Here is a 26178-nt window from a genome sequence, read left to right as displayed (position 1 = left end):
GGATTTAAAAGCTGATAGTTAAAATACTACTAGGTATTTGTTCCAGCCCCCCACCCGTTTACTGAATTGTGGCAGTTTGGGCTTCAGTTATCATACAATCAATAAAACATTCGTTTTGATTCACTGAGCCACATTTCTTGTAAATCAGTGCTGTAAAATCAAGGCAAAAACATCTGAGTCAAAGGTCAAGAGTGCAGTGAACTTCTAATCAAATTCAAGTTCAATATTGTTCAATGTCATTTCCTTTACACAAGTGTAAAGAACAAATAATTGCGCGTCCAGAACGATGCAACACAAATGAAAAACACAATAAGACAACAAACACAATAATAAAAAAACACAATAAATACAAATACATAAGATAGCTTATAAACATAGATTGATTGTATGTATGTAAACTTACACTAGGCATAGGAGGGTCTGCACATAATCAACACAAATACAACCCATCCACCAGCCACAAATTGAATTATGGGCAAAGCTAAACATGAAGCTTAAAATGATGGGAGAAAAAGGCCAAAGAATTCCCTTTACAATAAGTTATACTCACTTGCCAAATGGTACATTGCGAGCTGAAGGCACTGCTGCATAATAGAAATTCTTGAATTCATCCATCCAGACCTCAGCTGCCCTGCGTGTATTTCTTTGAGAGAAAACAGACCACACTCTTAAAATACTTACTCTTCAAAAGATAGCAATTTCAGACAGATAGATTTCTCACTAGGGATGCTCACACAACCAGAATGTTACATTATGATATTACATTTAAAGGTACTTTATCACAGTTTTGGAATGTAGAGAACTCAGTAAGCACTTCACAAACGTCAGCTCAGGAATGTTAGAGGCAGAACAAGGATTAAAGATTAGCTTTATTTGTGACACGTACACAGTGAAATGCATCGTCGTATCAATAACCAACACAGTCCGAGAATGTGCTGGGGGCAGCCCACAAATGTTACCATGCTTCTGGCGCCAACACAGCATGCCCACAACTCGCTAACCGTAACCGTTTGTCTGGGAGGAAACTGGAGCACCCAGGAGAAAGCCACACGGCAACAGGGACAAAGTACAAAGTCCTTACAGACAGCATTGGGAATACAACCCTGATCTTCTGATGGCTGGTGCTGTCTGGCCCATGTTTACTCCATATTAATCTCAATCCATGTACCTATATACTGTAAGTATATTTTAAGTGTAGTTTATGTACTTACCTCAATCTTTTCCTCTGGCAGCTCATCCCATATATGGACTAACCTCTGGATGAAAAATTTGCCCCTCAGGTTCCTATTCAATCTCTCCCCTCTCAGCCTAACCCTACACTCAGTATTCACTTTATTAGGTACATCCCATATTTAAGAGAAGGTTGGAGAGATTTTTGCAAAGTACGGGAATTAAGGGTTATAGGGAAAAGGCAGGTAGGTGCAGATGAGTCCATGGCCATATCAGCCAAGATCTTATTATCAGCTTGAACTAGTCCAGCCATTTTCTTCTGACCCCTCTCATTAACAAGGCATTTTTGCCCACAGTACTGCTGCTTACTGGATTGGCGTGCACTGAGTTGCTGTGTAATGAGCAGGCATACAGGTGCATCTGACAAAGTGGCCATGAGCGTACATCCTCTCATTCTTGATTCTCCGACCCTGGGTAAAAACTGTGTTTATTCACCCTCTCTGTGTCCCTCACGATTCTGTATACCTGTGCAATGCCACTCCGTATTCTACTATATTCCAGTGAATAAGGTCCCAGCTTGTTCAGTGTCTACAGTACTGGCACATCCTCATGAATATACTCTACAACCTTTGGAAAAAATGCAGAAGCCAGGATACCTCTCCTGAGAAAACAAATTAACTTTAATTTCAGAGGGAATGAAATTATGGAGATTCAGATAAGAGTTGGAAGTAAGAGTTCTGATTGACAACCAGACACCAGAGTTAAGGTAGCTAGGACAAGCTATCAAGTTAGGTGACCGAACAATTAATCAGGGAAGTAAGTTTTATGGGAGCAGAGAGAGGCAGAAGGGTGAAGAGACAAGGGGAGTGAAGGGATGAGGCAGTCGATGACACTGAATCAATAATCAGAGAGCGATGTGATCTCTGAGGGGTGACGCACTGGATGAACACACAAAAAGGGGCAGTAATAAGGACTGAAGCTGTGACCTGTACACCTCGGTAAGTTACCTTGCAAAAACAGTGCCGCTGCCTCCTGGAAAGGTATAGGGATGCTGCTTGCGGAATACATGGCCAACCCGACTGCAGGGAATGATTTCAAGTGTGCCTCCGCATTGCCATACCCGAAAAGAAATCTCTACAAGAGAAAATGAGTGTACAGAACCCACACACTGAATTAAGTTGCAATTTCCCATCGCTAAACATCACACCACATCACCCTAAACTCTACTCTAGCTGAGAACTCATGATCAATGGAACAGCTGCATAACTGCGTTAAAACATAACAAACCTGCTATCTGTATGTTTCTATTTTTGTTTGCTAAAGCCAAAGTATGCAGAAAGTAACCTTGTTTGAGAGGTCTTGTGACCCTTGCCTCAACACTGAGATGAAACAATGGACCAACAAGTTGTAAAATTCTGCTCGGTATCCATATTAAATTAAGCTGTTCAGCAAAGCTGTCTCCAATCTACATTTTATGTAGAGGAGACCACGTTATGAGAACCGGAATAAAGGAAGTTCAAGTGGATTGCTGCTTCATGTGGAAGGACTACTTGTATTGTTGGATGGTGGGAAGGGACAAGATCAAATGGAACATGTTATGTCTGGGAGTGTACCGTGAGACAGCGAGCAGTTGTTGTTGAAGAAAGAGGAAATAGAACATAGAACTGTACAGCACAGTACAGGCTCTTCAATTGTGCTGACCCTTTAACCTATCCCAAGATCAATCTCACACTTCCCACTTACATAGCCCTCCATTTTTCTTTCACCCATGTTACTAGCTAAATTTCTTAAATGACCCTAATATATCTGCTTCTACCATCACCCTGGCAGCCTGTTCCAACCATCCACCATTCTTTGTGCAAAAAACCTCCCCCTGAGGTGAAGGGTGAAAGCTGAAATATTTAAGGGAAAGCTGAGAGGGTGCAACTTTCAGTCAAGGGTGCTGCAACTGCAGAACGAGATGCCAACAGAATTGGAGGATGTAGGTTCCATAACAACATTCAAGAGAAGTTTGGATAAGTATATGGATGTGAGGGGTATGGAGGGTAATGGTCACAGATGGTCAATGGGACCAGGCAGGACTAGATACGGGTTCCCATCCTGGGGTCCACAAACCCCTCAGTTAATGGTATGGGTCTATGGCATAAAAAAGGATGGGAACCCCAAGATGAGATGGATCAAAGGGCGCTTTTCTGTGCAGTAATGCTTTTTAACTAAACCCCCTCTACTCTCCTCCAAACACCTTAAAATTACGCCTTTTCATATTAGCTATTTCCACCCTGGGAAATCAAGGAGGAACTGGTCCCTTAGGAATGCTGAATGGGGAGGGAAAGGAATGGTTGGTCTGATACTGGAATCTTATTGGAGGTGGAAGTTACGGAGGGTGATCTGCTGAACGTGATTGCTGATTGGGGTGGAATGTGAGAGTGGGGACAACTCTGCTGCTGCTGGGAGAGGAGAGAGAGAAACGAGGGATGCAGGAAGCAGAGGGGTTTGATGAGAGCTCAGTCAGCCATGGTAGAAGTAACTGCATGTTTAAGAAATGGAAGTCATCTCAAGAATCTTAAATACAGGACAGAGAGGCAAAAGAAAAAGACCCGAGTTATAGTAAAAGACTGAACAGACTGTATTCCCTGGAGCGTAGGAGAATGAGGGAAGATTTAACAAAGGTATACAAAATTATGAGGGGGGATAGATGGGATAAATAGAAGCAGGCTTTTTCCATTGAGGTTGAATGAGACTAGAACTGGAGGTCATAGGTTAAGGGTTGAAGGTGAAACATTTAAGAGGAACCTGAGAGGGAACTTCTTCAAGCAGACAGTGGAACGAGCTGCCAGCAGAAGTGACAGATGCGGATACGATTTCAATATTTAGGAGAAGGTTAGGTAAGTACATGGATGAAAGGGGGATGAAAGGGGTATGGAGGGCTATGGTCCAGGAGTGAGTCAATGGTACTAGGCAGTTCAGTTCAGTTCAGCACGGTCTACATGGGCCAAGTGGCCTGATTCTGTGCTGTAGTGCTCTATAATTTTATGACCTTAAAACTGATGGTAATTATTTAAATAAATCCTTCAAATTTGGAGATCTGCAGTTTATGGCTTTTTAGCAGCAGTAGAAGTTCCAAGAAACAACAGTACGTGAGGATGGCGGTGGGGGAGCAAAACCAAAGGTGGAGGACAGGAAACCCAGGAAGAAGGAGTGAGAGGACGCAGAAGAATTTTAATTCTGTATCTGCAGAATCGATTGTGCTCATTCTTTAAGAAGTTTCTGAACAGTCCATGAACACAACATCGCTGTTTTGCTCTCTTTTTGCACTACTTACTTCTTATTGTAACACAAGAGATGCTGGAACGCTGGAGGAACTCAGCGAGCCTGGCAGCATCTGTGGAGGGGAATAAGCAGTCGACATTTCCAATGATGCTGCCTGACCTGCTGAGTTGCCCCAGCATTCTGTGTATTTTTATCATATATTTCTCATTGTAACTTACAGCAATTTTTTATGTATTGTACTGTACTGCTGCCATAAAGCAAGCTTCATGACATTTTGTCAGTGATAGTAAACCTGATTATCTGAAGCACTAGGACACGTACGTGGAAGGTTGATGCTTTGAGGGATATGGAGCGAATGTCGGAAATTGGGAGTAGGTGGGTGGGCACCATGGTTGGCATGGATTTGTTGGGCCAAAGGGCCTGTACCTGTGCTGTAATGCTCTATGACTACTGCAGAGCCTCTGATGAAGAAAGTCTCATGATTAGTGCAGATACAACAGCCGTCAGTGGCAATGAATTCCACAGATACACCACCCTCTGTCTAAAGAAATCCCTCCTCATTGCGATGCTAAAGGGACATCCTTCTATTCTAAGCCTGTGTCCTCTGGCCCTAGACTCTCTCAGACACCCATACAGATGTTAATAAGCTCTATGCTGTAAAAACATACCTGGGAAAACAGATCAGAGGTAAATATTATCAACACACATCTAGAAAACACTTTTGCTACACTTTTTAAACAGTCTTTTAGGTTAAGGAGCATTAATCTGCCTCAGTATTTAATGTAATGTAAAAACATTACAGGCACTTACCCAAGTTCTCGCCACCCCAGACATCCATCATCATGTCGTATTTTCCAAGTTCCTCAAAGTAACTCTTATCCATCACAAACAGACCTCCAGCTATCATGGGCGTTCTAAGAATACAATGCATGATAAATTTATGCATATAGCACAATATCCTTCATAATTTCAAAAGAGGAACTGGATAAGTACTCATAAAGGAAAAAGAAAGCCACAGGAAAGGATCAAAGCTCCACAACCTATGGGTTCAATTTCAAGGATTCCACAACACATGTTCTCAACATTACTTATCATTTATTTATTTTTAAATTGGCACAATTTGCCGCCTTTTGCACACTGATTGTTTGAATGTCTTTGTGTGTAATCTTATATTGATTTTATTTTATTTTTTGTTCCACTGTGAGTGTCAGCAAGGATATGAATCTCAGGGCAGTATATGGTGGCAAATGCTATAGAGTAGCACTTACAGTACATCCACAGTGATGAAGTGCTTTGAGAGGCAGGCGATGAAACATGACAACTCCTGTCTGGGAAGTGACTTGGATCCACTCCAATTTGTCTACCGTCACAACAGGTCAACAGCAGATACCATTTCATTGGCTCTTCACTCAATTCTGGAACATCTGGACAGTGAAGATGCATACATCAAGATGCTCTTCATTAACTACAGTTTGGCATTCAGTACTACCATCCCCTCAAAATTAATCAATGAGCTTGGAGCCCTAGTCCTCAATGCCTCCTTGTGCAACTTCCTTCAATTTCCCCACTTGCAGGCTCTAGCCAGTTCAGATTGGCAACAACATCTCCTCCACAATCCCCCTCAAGGCTGTGTGCTTAGTCCCCAGCTCTACTCGCTTTATACTATGATAGCGAGGCTAAGCACAACCCAGATGTTGTGTTTTAAATTTAAGTTTGCTGATGACACGTCTGTCATTGGATGAATCAGCATATAGAGGAGGGGAGACTGAAAACCTGGCTGAGGGGTGCCACAACAACAACCTCTCACTCAATGTCAGCAAGACCAAGGAGTTGATTATTGACTTGAGGAGGAGGAAACTGGACATCCATGAGCCAGTCCTCTTCGGAGGAATCACAGGAGGAGAGGGTCAGCAACTTTAAATTACTCAGTGTTATCATTTCAGAGATCTATCCTGGGTTCAGCATGTAAGAGCAATTATGAAGAAAGCATGGCAGCGTCCCTACTTTTTTTTTAAGAAGTTTGCCAAGGTTCAGCTTGTCATCTTAACCTTCGACAAACGTCTTTAGATGTGTGGTGGAGTTTATTGACTGGTTGCATCAGAGCCTGGTATGGAAATACCAGTACCCTTGTATGGCAAAGACTAAAAACACAGTGGATATGGGCCAGTCTGTCACAGGTAAAGTCCTCCCTGCCATTGAGCACATCAATACAGAGCGCAGTCGCAGGAAAGCATCATCCAACATCAAGAACCTCCTCCATCCAGGCCATACTCTCTTCTCACTGCTGTCATCAGGAAGGTGACACAGGAGCCTCAGGACCTGCACCACCAAGTTCAGAAACAGTTATTCCCCCTCAACCATCAGGCAGAGGGGATAACTTCACTCAACTTCACTTGCCCCATCACTGACTTGTTTCCACAACCTATGAACTCACTTTCAAGTGCTCTTCATCTCATGCTCTCTATATTTATTGTTTATTTATTTATTATTATTATTTCTTCTTTTTCTTTTTGTATTTACACAGTTTGTTGGTTGTTTTGCACATTGGTTGTTGTTTGCCTGTTGGGTGTGGTCTTTCATTGATTTTGTGTTTCTTGTATTTACTGTGATTGCCCATAAGAAAATGAATCTGAACATTATATACGAGGAATTCTGCAGATGCTGGAAATTCAAGCAACACACATCAAAGTTGCTGGTGAACGCAGCAGGCCAGGCAGCACCTCTAGGAAGAGGTACAGTTGACATTTCAGGCCGAGACCCTTCATCAGGACTAACTGAAGGAAGAGCTAGTAAGAGATTTGAAAGTGGGAGGGGAAGGGGCAGATCCAAATTGATAGGAGAAGACAGGAGGGGGAGGGATGGAGCCAAGAGCTGGACAGGTGATTGGCAAAAGGGATATGAGAGGATCATTGGACAAGAGGCCCAGGGAGAAGTAAAAGGGGGAGGGAGGGGAACCCCAGAGGATGGGCAAGGGAGATAGTCAGAGGGACAGAGGGAGAAAAAGGAGAGTGAGAGAAAGATGTGTGTATATAAATAACGGATGGTGTACGAGGGGGAGGTGGGGCATTAGCGTTATATATAGTGTACATGTACTTTGACAATAAATTTACTTTGAACTTGACAGGGTCAAAGTGGACAATTCATTTCAGGTTACAGTGGATGGAATAGTAATTTAACTGTGATTCAATACTGGATATCAATGATTTCCTGGACAACATTATCACTGTCATTTCTGTCCTCCAGTGAATTCTCTGGGAATCCAATAGTAACACACACTAAATGCTGGAGGAACTCAGTGAGTCAGGCAGCTTCTATATAAGGGAATAAACAGCTGTTGTTTCTGGACAAGACCCTTAATCAGGATTGGAAAGGAAGGGGGAAGAATCCTGAATAAGAAGGTGGGGGAGGGGATGGAGTAAGAAGCTGGGAGGTGATGAGAACAGGTGAGAAGGGTGGGTGGGGGAGGGGATGGAGTAAGAAGCTGGGAGGTGATGAGAACAGGTGAGAAGGGTGGGTGGGGGAGGGGATGGAGTAAGAAGCTGGGAGGTGATAGGTGGAAGAGGTAAAGGGCTGAAGGAGGAGGAATCTAATAAGAGAAGGCAGTGGACCATGGGAGGAAGGGAAGCAGGAGGAGATAATGGGCAGATGAGGAGAAGGGGTAGAGGGTAACTAGAATGAGGAATGGGGGGAAAAAAAGAGAAAGGGGAGGGGTAGAAATTACCTTAAGTTAAAGAAATCAATGTTTATCCCATCAGGTGGCAGCTTAGCCAGACATAAAACCTGAGTTTGGTCTTATCATGGCTGTAGAGGAGGCCATGGACAAATATGTCAGAATGGGAAGTCAAATTGAAATGTGTAGCCACCAGGAGAACTCTGGCTTTTGGATGGGCAGAGTGAAGATGCTTGACTAACTGGAGGTCTCTACAGAAGATTAGTGGAGTGGTCCCAAGGTAAATACAATGACCCCCCCCCCCCAGATGGAATCAGCAAGGTGAGATACTGATGATTCTATTTCCATGGATGTGGTAATTTTACAGTAGGAACCCCTGGAATGAGCAACAGCAGAGATGGAGAGCAAATAACCAAGCTGCAGTTACTTTGGTCAGGCAGCACCGGTGGAGGAACAATCGATGTTTTGAGTCAAGGCCCTTCATCAGGAGGGTCTCAACCAGAAAGACAGAGAGGTTGGGTTTTGGGAGAGGTAAAATGAACTGAGAGGAAAGGTTACAAAAGCATGCCAGGGAGCTTTAGGCTTGCAGGTCAGCAGAACACAAAACTAGAAGTAAGCAAATGCAAATTTTGGCAAGAATTTGAGATGCAGAACATTAGAAAAGTTTCTAGGTAGCATCATTACTCAAAGCATATCAAGTGAAATCTTTGTCACTCAATCCCACTAATTATCAGTGAGAAATGAGAAGCTCTTAAATGTAGTAAGCAAATATATTTGGGTCGGTGAGATCAGAGGTCACAGGCTGGGAGTCTGGGCCAAGGACTGGAGGTCAGAGGCCCAATGTCTGTGACTCTGAGCGTCCAGGGTCATGGACTGGAGATGGCCAATCCTACGGTTGGAAGCCTATCTGTATGAGTGGGTATGTGGACGGGAAAAGGGCTTGTTTTGCTTTTGTTGTTATGTTGTTGCTGCTTGTGTTGCTCTGCTAAATGTAGTCAGCATGCAATGTTGGTGCCTGAATGTGTGGAGACACTTGTGGGCTGCCTCCAGCAATTCCTTGGGTTGTGTTGGTTGTTAACGCAAACAATGCATTTCACTGCATGTTTCCATTACCTGCAATAAATACACAAATCTGAATTTGACTTGAGGAAAAAAAAAGGGATTGGGTTCAGGAGATAGAAAAAGAGAGGTGGATAAAATCAGTTATGGTAATAAAACAGCAAAGAGGTTCCCAGACTCTGTCAGCTGCTTTCTCTCAGGCTGGGCATTGGGCAGGATCTTGAGCCAAAGCAAACAGCTAGTGAGATAGAAGTGGCGTTAGGGGAATGCAGGACAGTGCAGAGCAAACAATGGCCAAGCACGTGGCATGAAATAAAACAACCAGATAAATTAGGCATCAGAGAGGGCAACAAAGAATTTAATGAGACTGCTGTTCAGTCCAACGTGTTGCCCTGTAAGTTTTAAGAGAAATACTGTGCAGTGTTGCATCTATCCTCTTCAATGGATGCAATAGACATCATTCTGAAGAAAAATAGGTGAAATCATTCAGGAGTCTACAACAAAAAGATATTATCTTATTATTTTATATTATTTATTATTGCCAGAATGCAGCCTTGATTAGATTTATACGGGGAGGTTTTATATTATTTATCCATTTTCATGTTTATTGGGTATAAGTTTGTTGGGGTGTTGTATAAGTTATATTGATGACATTTCATTCTTTGTGAAGTGCTTTGAACATCCTGTGATAATGTGAGCTGCTGCACCTGATGCAGGGACCTTCCTCATTTCCATTTGATGTAATCCAGAACAGTTAAACCCAAAGAGGCTGTCTATTTTACAGTTCCTTAATTCCCATTTGACAAGCTATCAGGTGTGATGGGCATGTTTTCCTGCATTCTTGGCTGATGGCCATTGAGGGAAGAGAAGACAAAACAGAAAAAAATGTGCTTACAAGCCAAATCAGCCAAAAAAAGAAACAAAACATAGAAGAGTACAACACAGAAACAGGCCCTTTGGCCCATGAAGTCTAAGCCAAACTAAACTGAGTTTCTCTGCCTGTACATGATCCATATCTATCCATTCTCTGTATATTCACATGTCCATAGCAGCTTCTTAAACACCACTGTTGTATCTGCTTCCACCCCACTACCCCCAGCAGCCCATTTCAGGCACCGACCACACTCTGGGTAAAACAATGACTCTGCACACCTTTCTTTCTCTCATGTTAAATGCATGTAACCTAGTACTAGTAAGCTAGGACAAGTGACGGAAGTCTGTGTAGGGGAGCACTTTGGTTCCAGTGATCATAACATCATTTGTTTCAACTTGATCATGGACAAGGATAGATCTAGTCCTAGGGTTGAGGTTCTTAGCTGGAAGAAGGCCAAATTTGAAGAAATGAGGAAGGATCTAAAAAGCGTGGATTGGGACAGGTTGTTCTCTGGCATGGATGTGATCGGTAGGTGGGAAGCCTTCAAAGCAGAAATTTTGAGAGTGCAGAATTTGTATGTTCCTGTCAGCATTAAAGGCAAGGTGAATAGGAATAATGAACCTTGGTTCTCAAGGGATATTGCAACTCTGATAAAGAAGAAGATGACATGTATAGGAAACGGGTAGTAAATAAGGTGCTTGAGGAGTATAAAAAGTGCAATAAAATACCTAAGAAGGAAATCAGGAGGGCTAAAAGAAGACATGAGGTTGCCTTGGTAGTCAAAGTGAAGGATAATCCAAAGAGCTTTTACAGGTATATTAAGAGCAAAAGGATTGTAAGGGATAAAGTTGGTCCTCTTGAAGATCAGAGTGGTCGGCTATGTGTGGAACCAAACGAAATGGGGGAGATCTTAAATAGGTTTTTTGAGTCTGTGTTTACTAAGGAAACTGGCATGAAGTCTATGGAATTAAGGGAAACAAGTAGTGAGATCATGGAAATTGTGCAGATCGAAAAGGAGGAGGTCCTTACTGTCTTGAGGAAAATTAAAGTGGATAAATCCCCGGGACCTGACAGGGTGTTCCCTCGGACCTTGAAGGAGACTAGTGTTGACATTGCAGGGGCCCTGGCAGAAATATTTAAAATGTCGCTGTCTACAGGTGAGGTGCCGGAGGATTGGAGAGTGGCTCATGTCGTTCCGTTGTTTAAAAAAGGATCGAAAAGTAATCCGGGAAATTATAGGCCAGTAAGTTTAACGTCGGTAGTAGGTAAGTTATTGGAGGGAGTACTAAGAGACAGAATCTACAAACATTTGGATAGACTGGGACTTATTAGGGAGAGTCAACATGGCTTTGTGCGTGGTAGGTCATGTTTGACCAATCTATTGGAGTTTTTCGAGGAGGTAACCAGGAAAGTGGATGAAGGGAAGGCAGTGGATATTGTCTACATGGACTTCAGTAAGGCCTTTGACAAGGTCCCGCATGGGAGGTTAGTTAGGAAAATTCAGTCGCTAGGTATACATGGAGAGGTGGTAAATTGGATTAGACATTGGCTCAATGGAAGAAGCCAGAGAGTGGTGGTAGAGAATTGCTTCTCTGAGTGGAGGCCTGTGACTAGTGGTGTGCCACAGGGATCAGTGCTGGGTCCATTGTTATTTGTCATCTATATCAATGATCTGGATGATAATGTGGTAAATTGGATCAGCAAGTTTGCTGATGATACAAAGATTGGAGGTGTAGTAGACAGTGAGGAAGGTTTTCAGAGCCTGTAGAGGGACTTGGACCAGCTGGAAAAATGGGCTGAAAAATGGCAGATGGAGTTTAATACAGACAAGTGTGAGGTATTGCACGTTGGAAGGACAAACCAACATAGAACATACAGGGTTAATGGTAAGGCACTGAGGAGTGCAGTGGAACAGAGGGATCTGGGAATACAGATACAAAATTCCCTAAAAGTGGCGTCACAGGTAGATAGGGTCGTAAAGAGAGCTTTTGGTACATTGGCCTTTATTAATCAAAGTATTGAGTATAAGAGCTGGAATGTTATGATGAGGTTGTATAAGGCATTGGTGAGGCCGAATCTGGAGTACTGTGTTCAGTTTTGGTCACCAAATTACAGGAAGGATATAAATAAGGTTGAAAGAGTGCAGAGAAGGTTTACAAGGATGTTGCCGGGACTTGAGAAACTCAGTTACAGAGAAAGGTTGAATAGGTTGGGACTTTATTCCCTGGAGCGTAGAAGAATGAGGGGAGATTTGATAGAGGTATATAAAATTATGATGGGTATAGATAGAGTGAATGCAAGCAGGCTTTTTCCACTGAGGCAAGGGGAGAAAAAAACCAGAGGACATGGGTTAAGGGTGAGGGGGGAAAAGTTTAAAGGGAACATTAGGGGGGGGCTTCTTCACACAGAGAGTGGTGAGAGTATGGAATGAGCTGCCAGACGAGGTGGTAAATGCGGGTTCTTTTTTAACATTTAAGAATAAATTGGACAGATACATGGATGGGAGGTGTATGGAGGGATATGGTCCGTGTGCAAGTCAGTGGGACTAGGCAGAAAATGGTTTGGCACAGCCAAGAAGGGCCAAAAGGCCTGTTTCTGTGCTGTAGTTTCTATGGTTTCTATGGTATGGTTTACTTCACATCTTTACCCTGGGAAAAAGATTCCGACTGTCCACCCTATCTATGCCTTAGATAATTCCATAAGCTTCTGGTTAGGTCTCCAGAGACAATGACCTCTGAAGCTCCAGAGACAATGATCCAAGTTTGTTTAACTTCTCCATATAATCATACCCCCTGGTAAATTGCTTTTACCCCCTTTACAAAGCCTGTACATCCTTCCTAGAATGTGGGGGACCAGAACTGCACATAGTATTCCAACAGCGGCCTAACCAAAGTTTTATACAACTGCAACAGGGCTTCCTTACTCTTATACTCAATGCCCCAACCAATGAAAGCAAGCATGCCAATACCTTCTTTACCACCCTTTCTCTTTACCTGCCCATTCTCAATCAGGTATGGACTTGGACTTAAGGCCCCTCTGTATATCAGTGCTGTTAAGGGTCCTGCCACTAACTGCATATTTCACTTACATTCGACCTTCCAAAGTACAACACCTCATACTTCACTTATCTGTGTAGAGATACAGCACAGTAACAGGCCCAGTCCAGCCCAACCAACCTTCCACAACTACCCGTTGTCTTCAATGGGCAAACCAATTCTGTGTTTGTACATAAATACTGGAACATAGGACAAAACAACACAGGAAAAAGTCCTTTACCCCACAATGTCTATGCTGGCCATGCCAATCTACGTAATTTGCCAACATTTTCAGCCAGATCATTTATATATAATGTGACGAGAATACACATAAAATTAAGATGTTTGCTGGCCTGGGTTAGCATCAGTGACATCAGCAAGTGGTCTGCCACCTGCCCTCAGGGGAAGGAGAGATAAGGAACAACGGAGCAGCGTCTGGAGATGTGTAATGAAGGGTCGGGGGAGAGAGAGCTGTCTGGAGCGGCTCCCCCCTTTGAACCTTGAACTGTTTGAAGTGATGGACAGGCGATACCCCAGCAGGGGGATAAAAAGGGACCGGTTCGCTAAGGGACACACACGCCACCCGAGGTAACGAGACCCTGGAAGCGGTACACTTCTCACGAGTTGGTGGGAAGTACCAGACAACGGCCAGGGTGGAAAGGTACGATCAGCGGGAACCCGGTGTGTGTCCGCCCTTGCCTGGGTGCCGGGTTCACTGCAGAGGATCGACCGCATCTGGAGGAGGGGTCACAGTCGGTGACCTCAGGTGACATCACCAAGGACCCGCCCAAAAGTTGCTTGTGAGCCATATCGTCGGTCTGTGAGTGAAGCCGTGTCTGAATGATCAGTTGTTCCTGTTCCCTCTCTCTCTTCCCCCACATTGTCCATCGCCATGGCAACGATTACTGCGAACTGAACTACTAAACTGGACTGAACTTTGAGTCACTTTGAAATTTGGCCATTTACCCCTAGACAACGATAGAGCTTGATTGATGCTGTTATCTTAATTCTGTGCACATGTGTGTTTATCATCGCTGAACTGTTGCATTTATTATCCTTTCGATTACTGTGTTGCTTGTTTCTTTAATAAAACTTTCTTAGTTCTAGTAATCCAGACTCCAACTGAGTGATCCATTTCTGCTGGTTTGGCAACCCAGTTACGGGGTACGTAACAGTAAGCACAGAGAACCCTTACTAATCTTGCAGTACACCGGTGATTACAAATCTCCAGTCAGAGAAACGCCCCTCCAACACACTTCTATGATCAGCCAATTTTGTATCAGACTTACCAATTCCCTTTGGTCTTACCTTACGATAAAGTACAAGGAAACAATCAAACTCTTTGCTCTACTTACCTAATGGGGCCGATGGGATTGCCCTGACGAGCTCGTCGTTGTTCTGGAGTCATGTAATCCCATTTGAAGACCAGATTCCAGTCAAATCCTGCCAATTACATGAGTAGGAAAGATGATAAAGCAGTGCTGAAGCATCAGAGATAAATCATTTCAGAAAAATATTTACTTCAGAGGAAACTGAAAATGATAGCCATTGTTCAGGAGAGATACATCAGAAATGTTTCAGTTACTTTATCCAAACTAAACCAGACGTACAAGATAAGAAATTGTGATTATTAGATGTACAATTGCTTTTTGGGTGCCAAAAGTGCTTTCGGCGCTCAATAATGGCATTTATACAAAGCATGTAGACTAATGAGATGAAATGTGCTGCAGGCCATATCGTTGAGGGCATTAGTAATAGCACTATAAATTCCTGCTGTATGAATGCAAAGCATGCAGGCCATAAACGTCAAACAGTATGACATACAGATTTTAGGCTAATTCTTCCTTTCTGCATGTCAACCACCCAATAAACATCTAACTTTACCTCACACTCGAGTCCTGAATATTACAGGGATCCACCATCTACTTAAAGAAATTATCAATGACTTACTTACTGGTAGATTCCTTTTGACTGTTATTGGGTGTATTGGAACATGGCGGAACCATGGTGCATTGCTGGGGTTTTGGGTGTCAGCACTGACAAGCTGACCACACAGAACAGGGTAAGTGGCTCGAAAGAGGGTACACTGTACAAAAAGAAAGCCGAGGAGTCCACACTTATTCAAGCTATGATAGGAGCAGTTTTCCTGTCCAAACCTTACTGAAGGACAAGGTGCAAGGTGTCAGACTTCATTTTGGAGATGTTTTCACTGCCATCTGCTATACAGACACAGACACATCTGCAAGCCAGCAGCAGGGCAGGGACTGCAGTAACAGAGGCTGTTGAATACTGAAGCTCTGTATACAGAAATAGATAACCACAGTTTGTTTTCCCTTGTTAAAGATTACTAACGTGGTACCGTGATATCCTCCCCAGCTGTCCTGGCTGTGATCCTGGTATGTCCACTGACTCACAATGAGCAGACACTACATTAAAACTAACCCCAAAATTACACCCCTGCAGTAACTGAGCTGCATGTTATGGTGGGATTGACAGGTTTATTTTCCTGCACCCTCTTCTTGATATTCGGCCACCACCTGGACAGTTTCAGTTCTTGAACAACACACGCAAAATGCTGGAGGAACTCATCAGGGTTAAGCAGCATCTATGGAGAGGAATAAATAACCTTTCAGACCAAGACCCTTCAAGACTGGAAAGGAAGGAGGGAAAAGCCAGAACAAGAAGGTGGGGGGAAGAAAAGGATCACAGGCTGACAGGTGATAGATGGGATGAGATAAGGGGGGAGGTGGCTGAGTGGGAGAGGAGGGATGATGTAAGAGGCATAGGGTTATAAACTGACACAGCTCCATCTGGACATTAGCCTCCCCAGCATCGAAGACATCTTTAAAAGGCTATGCCTGAAAAAGGTGGCATCCGTCATTAAGGACTCCTACCATCCAAGACATGCCTACTTCTCATTATTACCAACAGAGAGGAGGTACAGGAGCCTGAAGGCTCACACTCAGCTTCTTCCCCTCAGCCATCAGATTTCTGAATAAGCAATGAACCCATAACCACTATTTCACTGGAACTCAGCAGGCCAGGCAGCATCTATGGGAAAAAGTACAGTCGACATTTCGGGCCGAAACCCTTTGGCAGGACTGGAGAAAAAAAGCTGGAGTAGATTTGAAAGGTGGGGGGGGGGTGGGGGGAGGATAGAGAGAAACATCAGACGATAGGTGAAACTTGGAGGAGGAGGAGGAGGGATGAAGCAAAGAGCTAGGAAGTCAATTGGTGAAATAGACAGAAGGCCATGGAAGAAAGGGGGGGGAGGAGCACCAGAGGGAGGTGATGGGCGGGTAAGGAGTTAACATGAGAGAGGGACAAGGGGATGGGAAATGGTGAAGGTGGGGGGGGGGAGGTGAAGGCATTACTGGAAGTTTGAGAAATCGATGTTCATGCCATCAGGTTGGAGCCTGCCCAAACGGAATGTAAGGTGTTGCTCCTCCAAACTAAGTGTGGCCTTATCCCAACAGTGGAGGTGGCCATGGATGAACATATTGGAATGGGTATGGGAAGATGAATTAAAATGGGTGGCCACTGGGAGATCCCGCATGTTCTTGTGGGCAGAGCGTAGATGCTGGGCGAAGCGGTCTCCCAATCTACATCGGGTCTCACCGATATACAAGAGGCCACACTGTGAGCACCGAACACAGTATATGACCCCAACAGACTCACAGGTGAAGTGTCGCCTCATCTGAAAAGACTGTTTGGGTCCCTGCATGGCAGTGAGGGAGGAAGTGTAGAGGCAGGTGAAGCACTTGTTCAGCTTGCAAGGATGTGCCAGGAAGGAGATCAATGGGTAGGGATGAATGGACAAGGGAGTCACATAGGAAGTGATCCCTGTGGAAAGCAGAAAGTGGAGGGAAGGAAAGATGTATTTGGTGGTGGGATTCAGTTGGATGTGGCTGAAGTTTCAGAGAATTATGTGCTGGACGTGGAGTCTAGTGCGGTGGTAGGTGAGGACAAGAGAAACCCGATAGAGAAACCTGGTAGCATGGTGGGAGGATGGGGTAACAGCAGACTTGCATGAAATGGAAGAGACGTGGTTGAGTGCAGTGTTGATGGTGGAGGAAGGGAAGCCCCTTTTGTTGATAAAAGGACATCTCCTTTGTTCTAGAATGAAAAGCTTCATCCTGAGAGCAGATGCAGTGGAGATGGACGAATTGAAAGAAAGGGATGGCGTTTTTACAAGTATGGGTGGGACGAGGTATAGTCCAGGTAGCTGTGAGAGTCTGTTGGTTTATAATAGACATCAGTGGATAAGCTGCCTCTGGAGGTAGAGACAGTGAGATCAAGAAAGGGAAGGGAAACATCAGAAATGGACCAGGTGAATTTGAGGGTCAGATGGAAGTTAGAGGCAAAGTGGATGAAATTGACGAGTTCAGCACAGATGCAGGAAGCAGCACCAATGCAGTCATCAATGTAGAGTAGGAAAAGTGCTTGACGGTCACCACTGTAGGCTTGGACACAGACTGTTCCACGTGGCCGACAAAAAGGCAGGCACAGCTGGGATTTTGTGTGTGTTGCTCGGATTTCCAGCATCTGCAGATTTTCTCTTGATTGTGATTTGACCACTATCTCACTATTTTTGCTCTCTTTTTATACTACTTTAATGTTTTGATATATTTCTTATTATAATTTATAGTATATTCTACGCACTGTACTGTATTGCTACCACAAAACAAATTTCATGACATATGTCAAGGATGATAAGACCTGATACTAATTCTGGGAGGGAATAGGTGAAAGAGGTAAAGGGCTGAAGAAGGAAGTTCTGGGATGTTTTGGCTGATAAGGGCATTATTTCTAATTTTCACCACCAAAGGCCAGTAGTCGTGAACAATCAGGGAGACATACCCATAACACCAGTTTGTAAAATGAGAAATATGGATCTTTAAACATAGACACATAGACTATCTCTTCATGTTCAACTCTCTGAAGAACATTAAACACAAAGGAAGGTACTTCCATCAAGTGAAGCAATCCTCTAACCTTTGCACTAGGACTCCCAAGTCCCTCTGCGCCTCTGATTTCTGAACTTTGATGATATCAGTGTGATTGAATTGAATATTCAATTAGATTGAATACAGCATCCACCAGTCCATTTTCTGTTTTATATTTGTTCCATTATCATATCAATTCGCATTGCTTTTATCATTTAATCATGCCTATTCTCTATCAGGCCCTTGTTCTCCAATCCGCTCCTCAGCCTCCCTAATTCTGCGAATATTCATCATCAATTGAAACACTTTATAGTTCTAATGGTCTGAAGCATTACCTCCTTTTCTCTCTCCACAGATGCTACCTGATTTGCTAACATTTCCATAATTTTATTCTTTTAAAGATTGTTGTTTCGCTTTAAAGTTGCTATTTACATGACAACTAGTTAGTTAAATTTAATTAAGGCCATAAGATACAGGAGTAGAAGTAGGCCATTTGGCCCATCGGGTCTGCTCTGCCATTCAATCATGGGCTGATCCAATTCTTCCAGTCATCCCCACCCCGCTGCTCTCACCCCATACCCTTTGATGCCCTGGCTAATCAAGAACCTATCTATCTCCATCTTACACAAATTCCACAGATTTACCAACCACTGACTGAAGCAACTTCTCTGCATCATTGTTCTAAAAGGACGTCCTTCAATCCTGAAGTCGTCCCCTCTTGTCATACACTCCCCTACCATGGGAATACAGCTCAACAGCTGCCAGATGTTCCTCATACAGTAACTCTTTCATTCCTGGAATCATTCTCATGAATCTTCTCTGAACTCTCTCCAATATCATTATATCCTTTCTAAAATAAGAAGCCCAAAACTGCACACAATACTCCAAGTGTGGTCTCACGAGTACCTTATAGTGCCTCAACATCACATCCCTACTCCTATATTCGATACCTCTAGAAATGAATGCCAACATTGCATTCGCCTTCTTCACCACCAACTCAGTCTGGAGGTTAACCTTTAGGGTATCCTGCACAAGGACTCCCAAGTCCCTTTGCGTCTCTGCATTTTGAATTCTTTCCCCATCTAAGTAATAGTCTGTCCGTTTATTTCTTTCACCAAAGTACATGACCATACACTTTCTAACATTGTATTCCATTTGCCACTTCTTTGCCCATTCGCCTAACCTATCTAAGTCTCTCTACACTACCTGCTCCTCCACCTATCTTTGTATTATCAGCATATTTAGCCACAAATCCACTAATTCCATAGTCCAAATCAGTGACAACAAAATGCTGGAGGAACTCAGCAAGCCAGGCAGCATCTATGGAAAACAGTGCAGTCGACGTTTTGGGTTGAGACCCCCAGGCAGGGCTGAAGAAAAAAAGCCGAGGAGTAGATTTAAAAAGTGGAGAGAAGGATGAGTAAAGAGCTGGGACATTGATTGGTGAAAGAGACAGAAGACCATGGAGGAAAGAGAGAGGGAGGGGAAAGGTGAGGGAGGGTGTATTACCAGAAGTTTGAGAAATCGATGTTCATGCCATCAGTTTGGAGGCTACCCAGATGGAATACAAGGTGTTGTTCCTCCAACCTAAGTGTGGCCTTATCACGACAGTAGAATAGGCCATGGATAGACACATTGGAATGGAAATGCGAAGTGGGATTAAAGTGGGTTGCCATTGGGAGATCCTGCTTTTTCTGGCGGACAGAGCATAGGTGCTTGGTGAAGAGGTCTCCCAATCTATGGAGGGTCTCACCGATATACAGGAGACCACACTGGGAGCACCGGACACAGTACATGACCCTAACAGACTCACAGGTGAAGTTTCGCCTCACCTGGAAGGGCTGTTTAGGGCCCTGAATGGTAGTGAGGGAGGAGGTGTAGGGACAAGGGTAGAACCTGTTCTGCTTGCAAGGGTAAGTGCCAGGAGGGAGATCAATGGGGATGGATGAATGGACAAGGGAGTCGTGTAGGGGAGCGATCCCTGTGGAAAGCAGCAAGTGTGAGGGGGGTGGGGGGGGGAAGATGTGCTTGGTAATAGGATCCCGTTGGATATGGCAGAAGTTGTGAAGAATCATGGAGGCTGGTGGGGTGGTACGTATTAAATCTTTTGCACTCTACATACCGCCTTTTAGATCAGCAGATGCCCCCACATATTGAAAGTTGTCCATGTTGATAACATCAATTATTGGTGAAACCACTCTGGTCTTATCCTGTGAAGAGCAAATAAACAGACAGAAAAATGATATTGCTGTCTGGGTAAAATAAACAATTACTAAATGAATGACCTTTTATGGCTTCTTGGCAATCTCAGAAAGTCCCAAGGCGTCACACAAAGTATCACTTGAACAAAATTCAATGTTGTAACACTGGGGGGCGGGGGGGGGGGGAGATGAGATTCCACAAACAGAATGACTGGATGTGCATTTTGGTGCTGTCAGCGGGGAGACGATTAGTCAGGGTATGAGGGACTGGCATATTCAAAGTAGTGATCTTACATTTATCTACTGGGGCAGATGGATCGAGGTTTAAAGTATTCATACAGCTGCCAGCTGCTTTCTGAAAGTTCATTGTAGAACAATCTTATCACAGATGACACTTTATCATTTCCTGCCAATGTCACCTTATGTACAAATACTCCTGCACTTACCAACCCTTTATGTGTAATCAGTCTATGTATATAAGCTAATCTTGTGTATACAGCCAGACTCAGGTACTTGTACAGTGTTTTATAGGATTGCTTTTGAAGTATGCTTGTGTATTGAAGAATGACAATAAACAATCTGGAATCTGATACATACTGAAGGAAAGATCTATTGATTACCTTCAATCACATGAACAGATTTAAATGAAACCAAACAGTTTAAGTGTATTTAATTTTAACAGTGACTGTTGGTCTACTTGACTGTCTCAAGCTCTTCAACCATGAAAATATTAGAACAATTATAGCTTACACTAATGTATGTCAGGATAGGGGAATATAATTTGTATTTACAGTCCAAGATGCTTTTTGGGATTCCTGGGGGTGCACAGTGGAATAACTATAGAACTCTGCCTCATAGACCCAATGACCAAGGGTTCAATCCTGTCCTCCAGTGCTGTCTGTGTGGAGTTTTCAGGCTCTATGTGACAGAGTGAGCTTCCCCTGGGTTCTCTGGCTTCCTCCCACATCCCATTGTCACGTGGGTTGGTAGGTTAATTGGCAACTGTAATTTGCCCCTAGTGTGGTCAGCAGTAGAATCTGAGGGACTTGTGGACAACATGGGAAGAAGATATAAAACAAATTAAATGGGATTACTTAAAATAAGTGCATGATGGTCAGCACAAACATAGTGGGCTGTTTCTGTACTCTCTCCAAGATGTATGACTTTCAGACTCTTAAGTTGTGACTCCAAACATACAATGGCATGCAGAAGTTTGGGCACCCAGGTCAAAATTTCTGTTACTAGATGAACTGATTTCCAAAAGTCATAAAGATGACACATTTCTTTAATATTTTAAGCAAGAAAACTTTTTTATTTCCATCTTTTACAGTTTCAAAATAACAAAAAAGGAAAAGGGCCCGAAGCAAAAGTTTGGGCACCCTGCGTGGTCAGTACTTAGTAACTCCCCCTTTGGCAAGTATCACAGCTTGTAAACATTTTTTGTAGCCAGCTAAGAGTCTTTCAATTCTTTTTTGGGGGATTTTCACCCATTCTTCCTTGCAAAAGGCTTCTAGTTTGGTGAGATTCTTGGGCCATCTTGCATGCATTGCTCTTTTGAGGTCGATCCACAGATTCTCGATGATGTTTAGGTCACAGATTGTGAGGGCCACGGCAAAACCTTCAGCTTGCGCCTCTTGAGGTCCATTGTGGATTTTGAGGTGTGTTTAGGTTCATTATCCTGTCGTAGAAGCCATCCTCTTTTCATCTTCGTTTCTTTTTACAGACGGTGTAATGTTTGCTTCCAGAATTTGCTGGTATTTAATTGAATTCATTCTTCTCTCTACCAATAGATGTTCCCCGTGCCATGGCTGCAACACAAGCCCAAAGCATTATCGATCCACCCCCGTGCTTAACAGTTGGAGAGGGGTTCTTTTCATGAAATTCTGCACCCTTTTTTCTCCAAACATACCTTTGCTCATTGTGGCCAAAAAGTTCTATTTTAACTTCATCAGTCCACAGGACTTGTTTCCAAAATGCATCAGGCTTGTTTAGATGTTCCTTTGAACCTTTTGAATAGAACTTTTTGGCCGCAACAAGCAAAGGTATGTTTGGAGAAAAAAGGGTGCAGAATTTCATGAAAAGAACCCCTCTCCAACTGTTAAGCACGGGAGTGGTTCGATCATGCTTTGGGCTTGTGTTGCAGCCAGTGGCACAGGGAACATTTACTGGTAGAGGGAAGAATGAATTCGATTAAATACCAGCAAATTCTGGAAGCAAACATCACACTGTAAAAAAGCCAAAGATGAAAACAGAATGGCTTCTATAACAGGATAATGAACCTAAACACACCTCAAAATCCACAATGGACCTCAAGAGGCGCAAGCTGAAGGTTTTGCCATGGCTCTCACAGTCCCCTGACCTAAACATCATCGAGAATCTGTGGATAGACCTCAAAAGAGCAGTGCATGCAAGATGGCCCAAGAATCTCACCAAACTAGAAACCTTTTGCAAGGAAGAACGGGCAAAATCCCCCAAACAAGAATTGAAAGACTCTTAGCTGGCTACAAAAAAAGGTTTACAAGCTGTGATACTTGCCAAAGGGGGTGTTACTAAGTACTGCCATGCAGGGTGCCCAAACGTTTGCTTCGGGCCCTTTTCCTTTTTTGTTATTTTGAAACTGTAAAAGATGGAAATAAAAGTAGTTTTCTTGCTTGAAATATTAAAGAAATGTGTCATCTTTAACTTTATGCCTTTTGGAAATCAGTTCATCTTTTACTCGCTTAGCTATTCACAGTAACAGAAATTTTGACCAGGGGTGCCCAAACTTTTGCATGCCACTCTATCAGGAGACATCAATCCAGATAGACATGGCTTGATCAAAGAGGTTTTAAGAACCTGAAGCAGTAAGTGAAAATACTTAGCCATATACAGCAAATAGTTAAGCTACCAACCCACGTCTTTGGACCAGAAACAAGAGTAGCAAGCTCCATGTTTAATGAAAATCTTTCATTATGTATAACAACAGCATTGGGATATTATTGCCTGCCATACTCATTCAAAAATACAACTGAATTAATAGTTGTTTTGTTTGTAACTTTATAGACAATACAATCACATTATAGGCCATATCAGGTCTTCCTTTATCAGAAGGCAGCTTTTTGTACAGCCTGCCCCAACACATTCTGCTGATCATGGTACAGATCGTGCATGTGAATTGGTTAACCATTACAAAGAGCTTGGATTTCATTTCTGGTTGACCGAGAAGTATTGATCAACAAATTAGCCTTTCTCAAATTTGAGGTGAAGTCAGCACAATGTTGGAAAAGCAGTTTGGAGTCATTTTTGGCAACATACAGTCCAAAAAGTTGCCATGAGGCATAGTGTCTTAAGAGTTTTCAGTGGGGGACTTCCGGTAGTGCTCATGGAGTGAAGTCGCGTTCTTGACTCGCTCCATTACCTCTGAGTTTTTCTTCTTATGATCAGCTATATTTTAATTAACCATTAAGGCATCGACTTTTACAATACTTTGAAACAAATTGGGCTCTTCAATAATCGGATGTTTTTAAGGTCTGCTATGTCTAAGAATGGAAAAAACGGGAAGGACGGCAAACCTCCGGGTAGACCGAAAGGTACCGATTTCCCTCCGACTGAACCACCGGTGACTTTGAAAGCTATATCGGAGCTAATTCAAAGGGAAATTTCAACCTCTATTACGGAGCTGATTCGTGAGGAAATTTCAATTAGTTTCCAGAAAATTGCCGATTCAATCGAGAAGATACAAATATCTATTACGGAACATCAGTTGGCTATATCTGATCTTCAAAAATCCACGCAACAAAGTGAGCTCAAGATGGAGAAAATTGAAGAAACAATTAATGTAATGAAGAAGAAACTCGACTTTCTGACCTTTAAAAACTCTGACTTAGAATCCAGAATGCAACGGCAGAATTTTCGAATGATTGGGGTGCGTGAAGCTGTTGAATCTGATAACCCTATGAAGTATTTTTCTCAACTTTTAAAAGATGCATTTCCTACTGTATTTCCTGACCAACCACCGTTATTGGATCGTGTTCACAGAGTTCCATCATACTCGTTTAGGTCAGATAAACCTCGACATGTCATTTTACGTTTTCATTACTTTCAAGACAAGGAGAAATTGTTTCATTTCGTTCGATCTAAAGGTTACATTGATTTTCTGGATCTTAAGTTCCGATTCGTGGAGGATTTCAGTAAACCAATCCGGGATCAACGGGTTTGTTACAGATCTGTGATGTCGGAACTCTACAAGATGGATTTAAAACCAGCGCTGCTTTACCCTGCACGTCTAAGGATTCGTACGCTGGATGGAGCCCTCCGTTTTTTTGAATCTCCATCGGATGCCCAGAGTTATCTGGATCAATTTTCACCTTCAACATCTTAATCATAATTTTTAACTATCTCCGTTGATCGGAGGTTGTGAATTTGTCAGTTTTAATTTTTTTTTTGCCCTATATGGGCAGAAAAGTTTATTTTTGATTATTTAATATGGTTGCTAAACTTTCTTTTTAACTGCGTCATTTCTTTCTTTTTCCCAGGGGATTCTGGGTGGTTATTTCCTCACCGTCATTTTACGTATTTCCTTTGTGGCCTTAAGTTTTGTAGTTTTTAAATCTACTTTGTTTTGTAGGTTTTCATAACTAGTTTATGTTAATAATCTCATTTTTTTTGTTTTGTTTACTCATAGGGTCTGGGGTTTGTTGCGGTTTTTTTATATTTTCTGGCTTTTACTCTGTTATATTATGTGCTTGTTTTAATTGAGTTACCTTTTTTTTAATTCTTTTACTGTTTTATAATTAGCTGATCTTTTTTATATTTACACTTTTTTTTAGGGAGCGTATACCGGAAGTCATGGGGGTAGTTTTAGTGCTTGCTTCTTTCGGGCTGGTCTGCGTTAGATTTAGCCTTGGGGTCATGGGGTGGGGGGTGGTGGGAGGGGCTTCACGTTTTAGTTTCTTTTTTCTTGGGCTATGTACATTATTGAAGTATTGGTTGCGTTCTTCTTCCCGGTATCTCTTATTTGTTTTGTTCCCTTTCCGGGTTCGTGGGTCGAGCCTATCGTCAATCCTCCTTGTTGCAGGTTGACTTTAGGGTTTATGGAGTCTATTATTAATTTTGTCTCCTGGAATACTAATAGACTTAATCATCCTATTAAAAGGAAAAAAGTTTTTAAAGTGTTCCGGAGACTTAAAGCACAAATTTTATTTTTACAAGAGACCCATGTGCGGAGGGGGGACAGACTACGTTTTTTTAAATTCTGGAAGGAACAACAGTTTCATTCGAACTCCAATGCTAAGATTCGAGGCGTCTCTATTTTTATAGACTCCTCAGTTACTTTTATACAACATGATATTATTTCTGATCCGAATGGTAGATTTCTATTGGTTAGTGGTCTACTATTTAATAAAAAGGTAGTTTTGGTTAATGTTTATTTTCCTAATATGGACTGTCCGGAATTTTATAAATCATTATTCAATCAGTTCCCGAATTTGAATGCGTTTTCATTGATCTGGGGCGGAGATCTTAATACCTGTTTATCCCCAGCTTTGGACTGTTCGGCTCCTCTACGGACCTTACCTAATAAATCTGCAACTTTGATTAATTCATTCCTCTCTGATTCTGGGTCGACGGACATTTGGCGTTTTCTGCATCCTCAGGAAAAAGATTTTTCTTTTTTTTCACATGTTCACCATTCCTATTCAAGAATTGATTATTTCTTTATTGATTCTCGTCTTATTTCTTCAGTGATTATATGTGATTATGACTCTATAACCATTTCGGATCATGCCCCACTTAAGCTTTCTATTAAAATTCAGGCCAATACACAAAATAATAGACAATGGCGTTTTAATTCGCTGTTGCTTCAGGACTCGGACTTTGTTAACTTTATGAATGAACAGATTGATCTTTTTTTACAATTAACTATACAGAGGATATTTCTGTGAACATTCTTTGGGATACTTTTAAAGCTTATATT

At 42.6% G+C, this 26178-nt stretch overlaps 1 protein-coding gene across 1 annotated transcript in view; it reads right to left on the bottom strand.

Annotated features, from left to right (window-relative positions):
- The window catches only part of galnt2 (UDP-N-acetyl-alpha-D-galactosamine:polypeptide N-acetylgalactosaminyltransferase 2), a 128064-nt gene that overhangs the window by 25109 nt on the left and 76777 nt on the right, over nucleotides 1-26178 (bottom strand). The window contains exons 8-12 of the mRNA XM_063039920.1: nucleotides 20147-20234; nucleotides 14434-14521; nucleotides 5251-5354; nucleotides 2178-2304; nucleotides 551-643 (exon numbers count right to left, since the gene is read on the bottom strand). Of these exons, the coding sequence (XP_062895990.1) occupies nucleotides 551-643; nucleotides 2178-2304; nucleotides 5251-5354; nucleotides 14434-14521; nucleotides 20147-20234 (500 nt within the window). The remainder of the gene's footprint in view (nucleotides 1-550; nucleotides 644-2177; nucleotides 2305-5250; nucleotides 5355-14433; nucleotides 14522-20146; nucleotides 20235-26178) is intronic.

Source organism: Mobula hypostoma, chromosome 2 (assembly GCF_963921235.1).
Source record: "Mobula hypostoma chromosome 2, sMobHyp1.1, whole genome shotgun sequence".
Classification (NCBI taxonomy): domain Eukaryota; kingdom Metazoa; phylum Chordata; class Chondrichthyes; order Myliobatiformes; family Myliobatidae; genus Mobula; species Mobula hypostoma.
The sequence above is the reverse complement of the archived record's forward strand: the minus strand, read 5'-3'. Positions and strand labels throughout refer to the sequence as shown.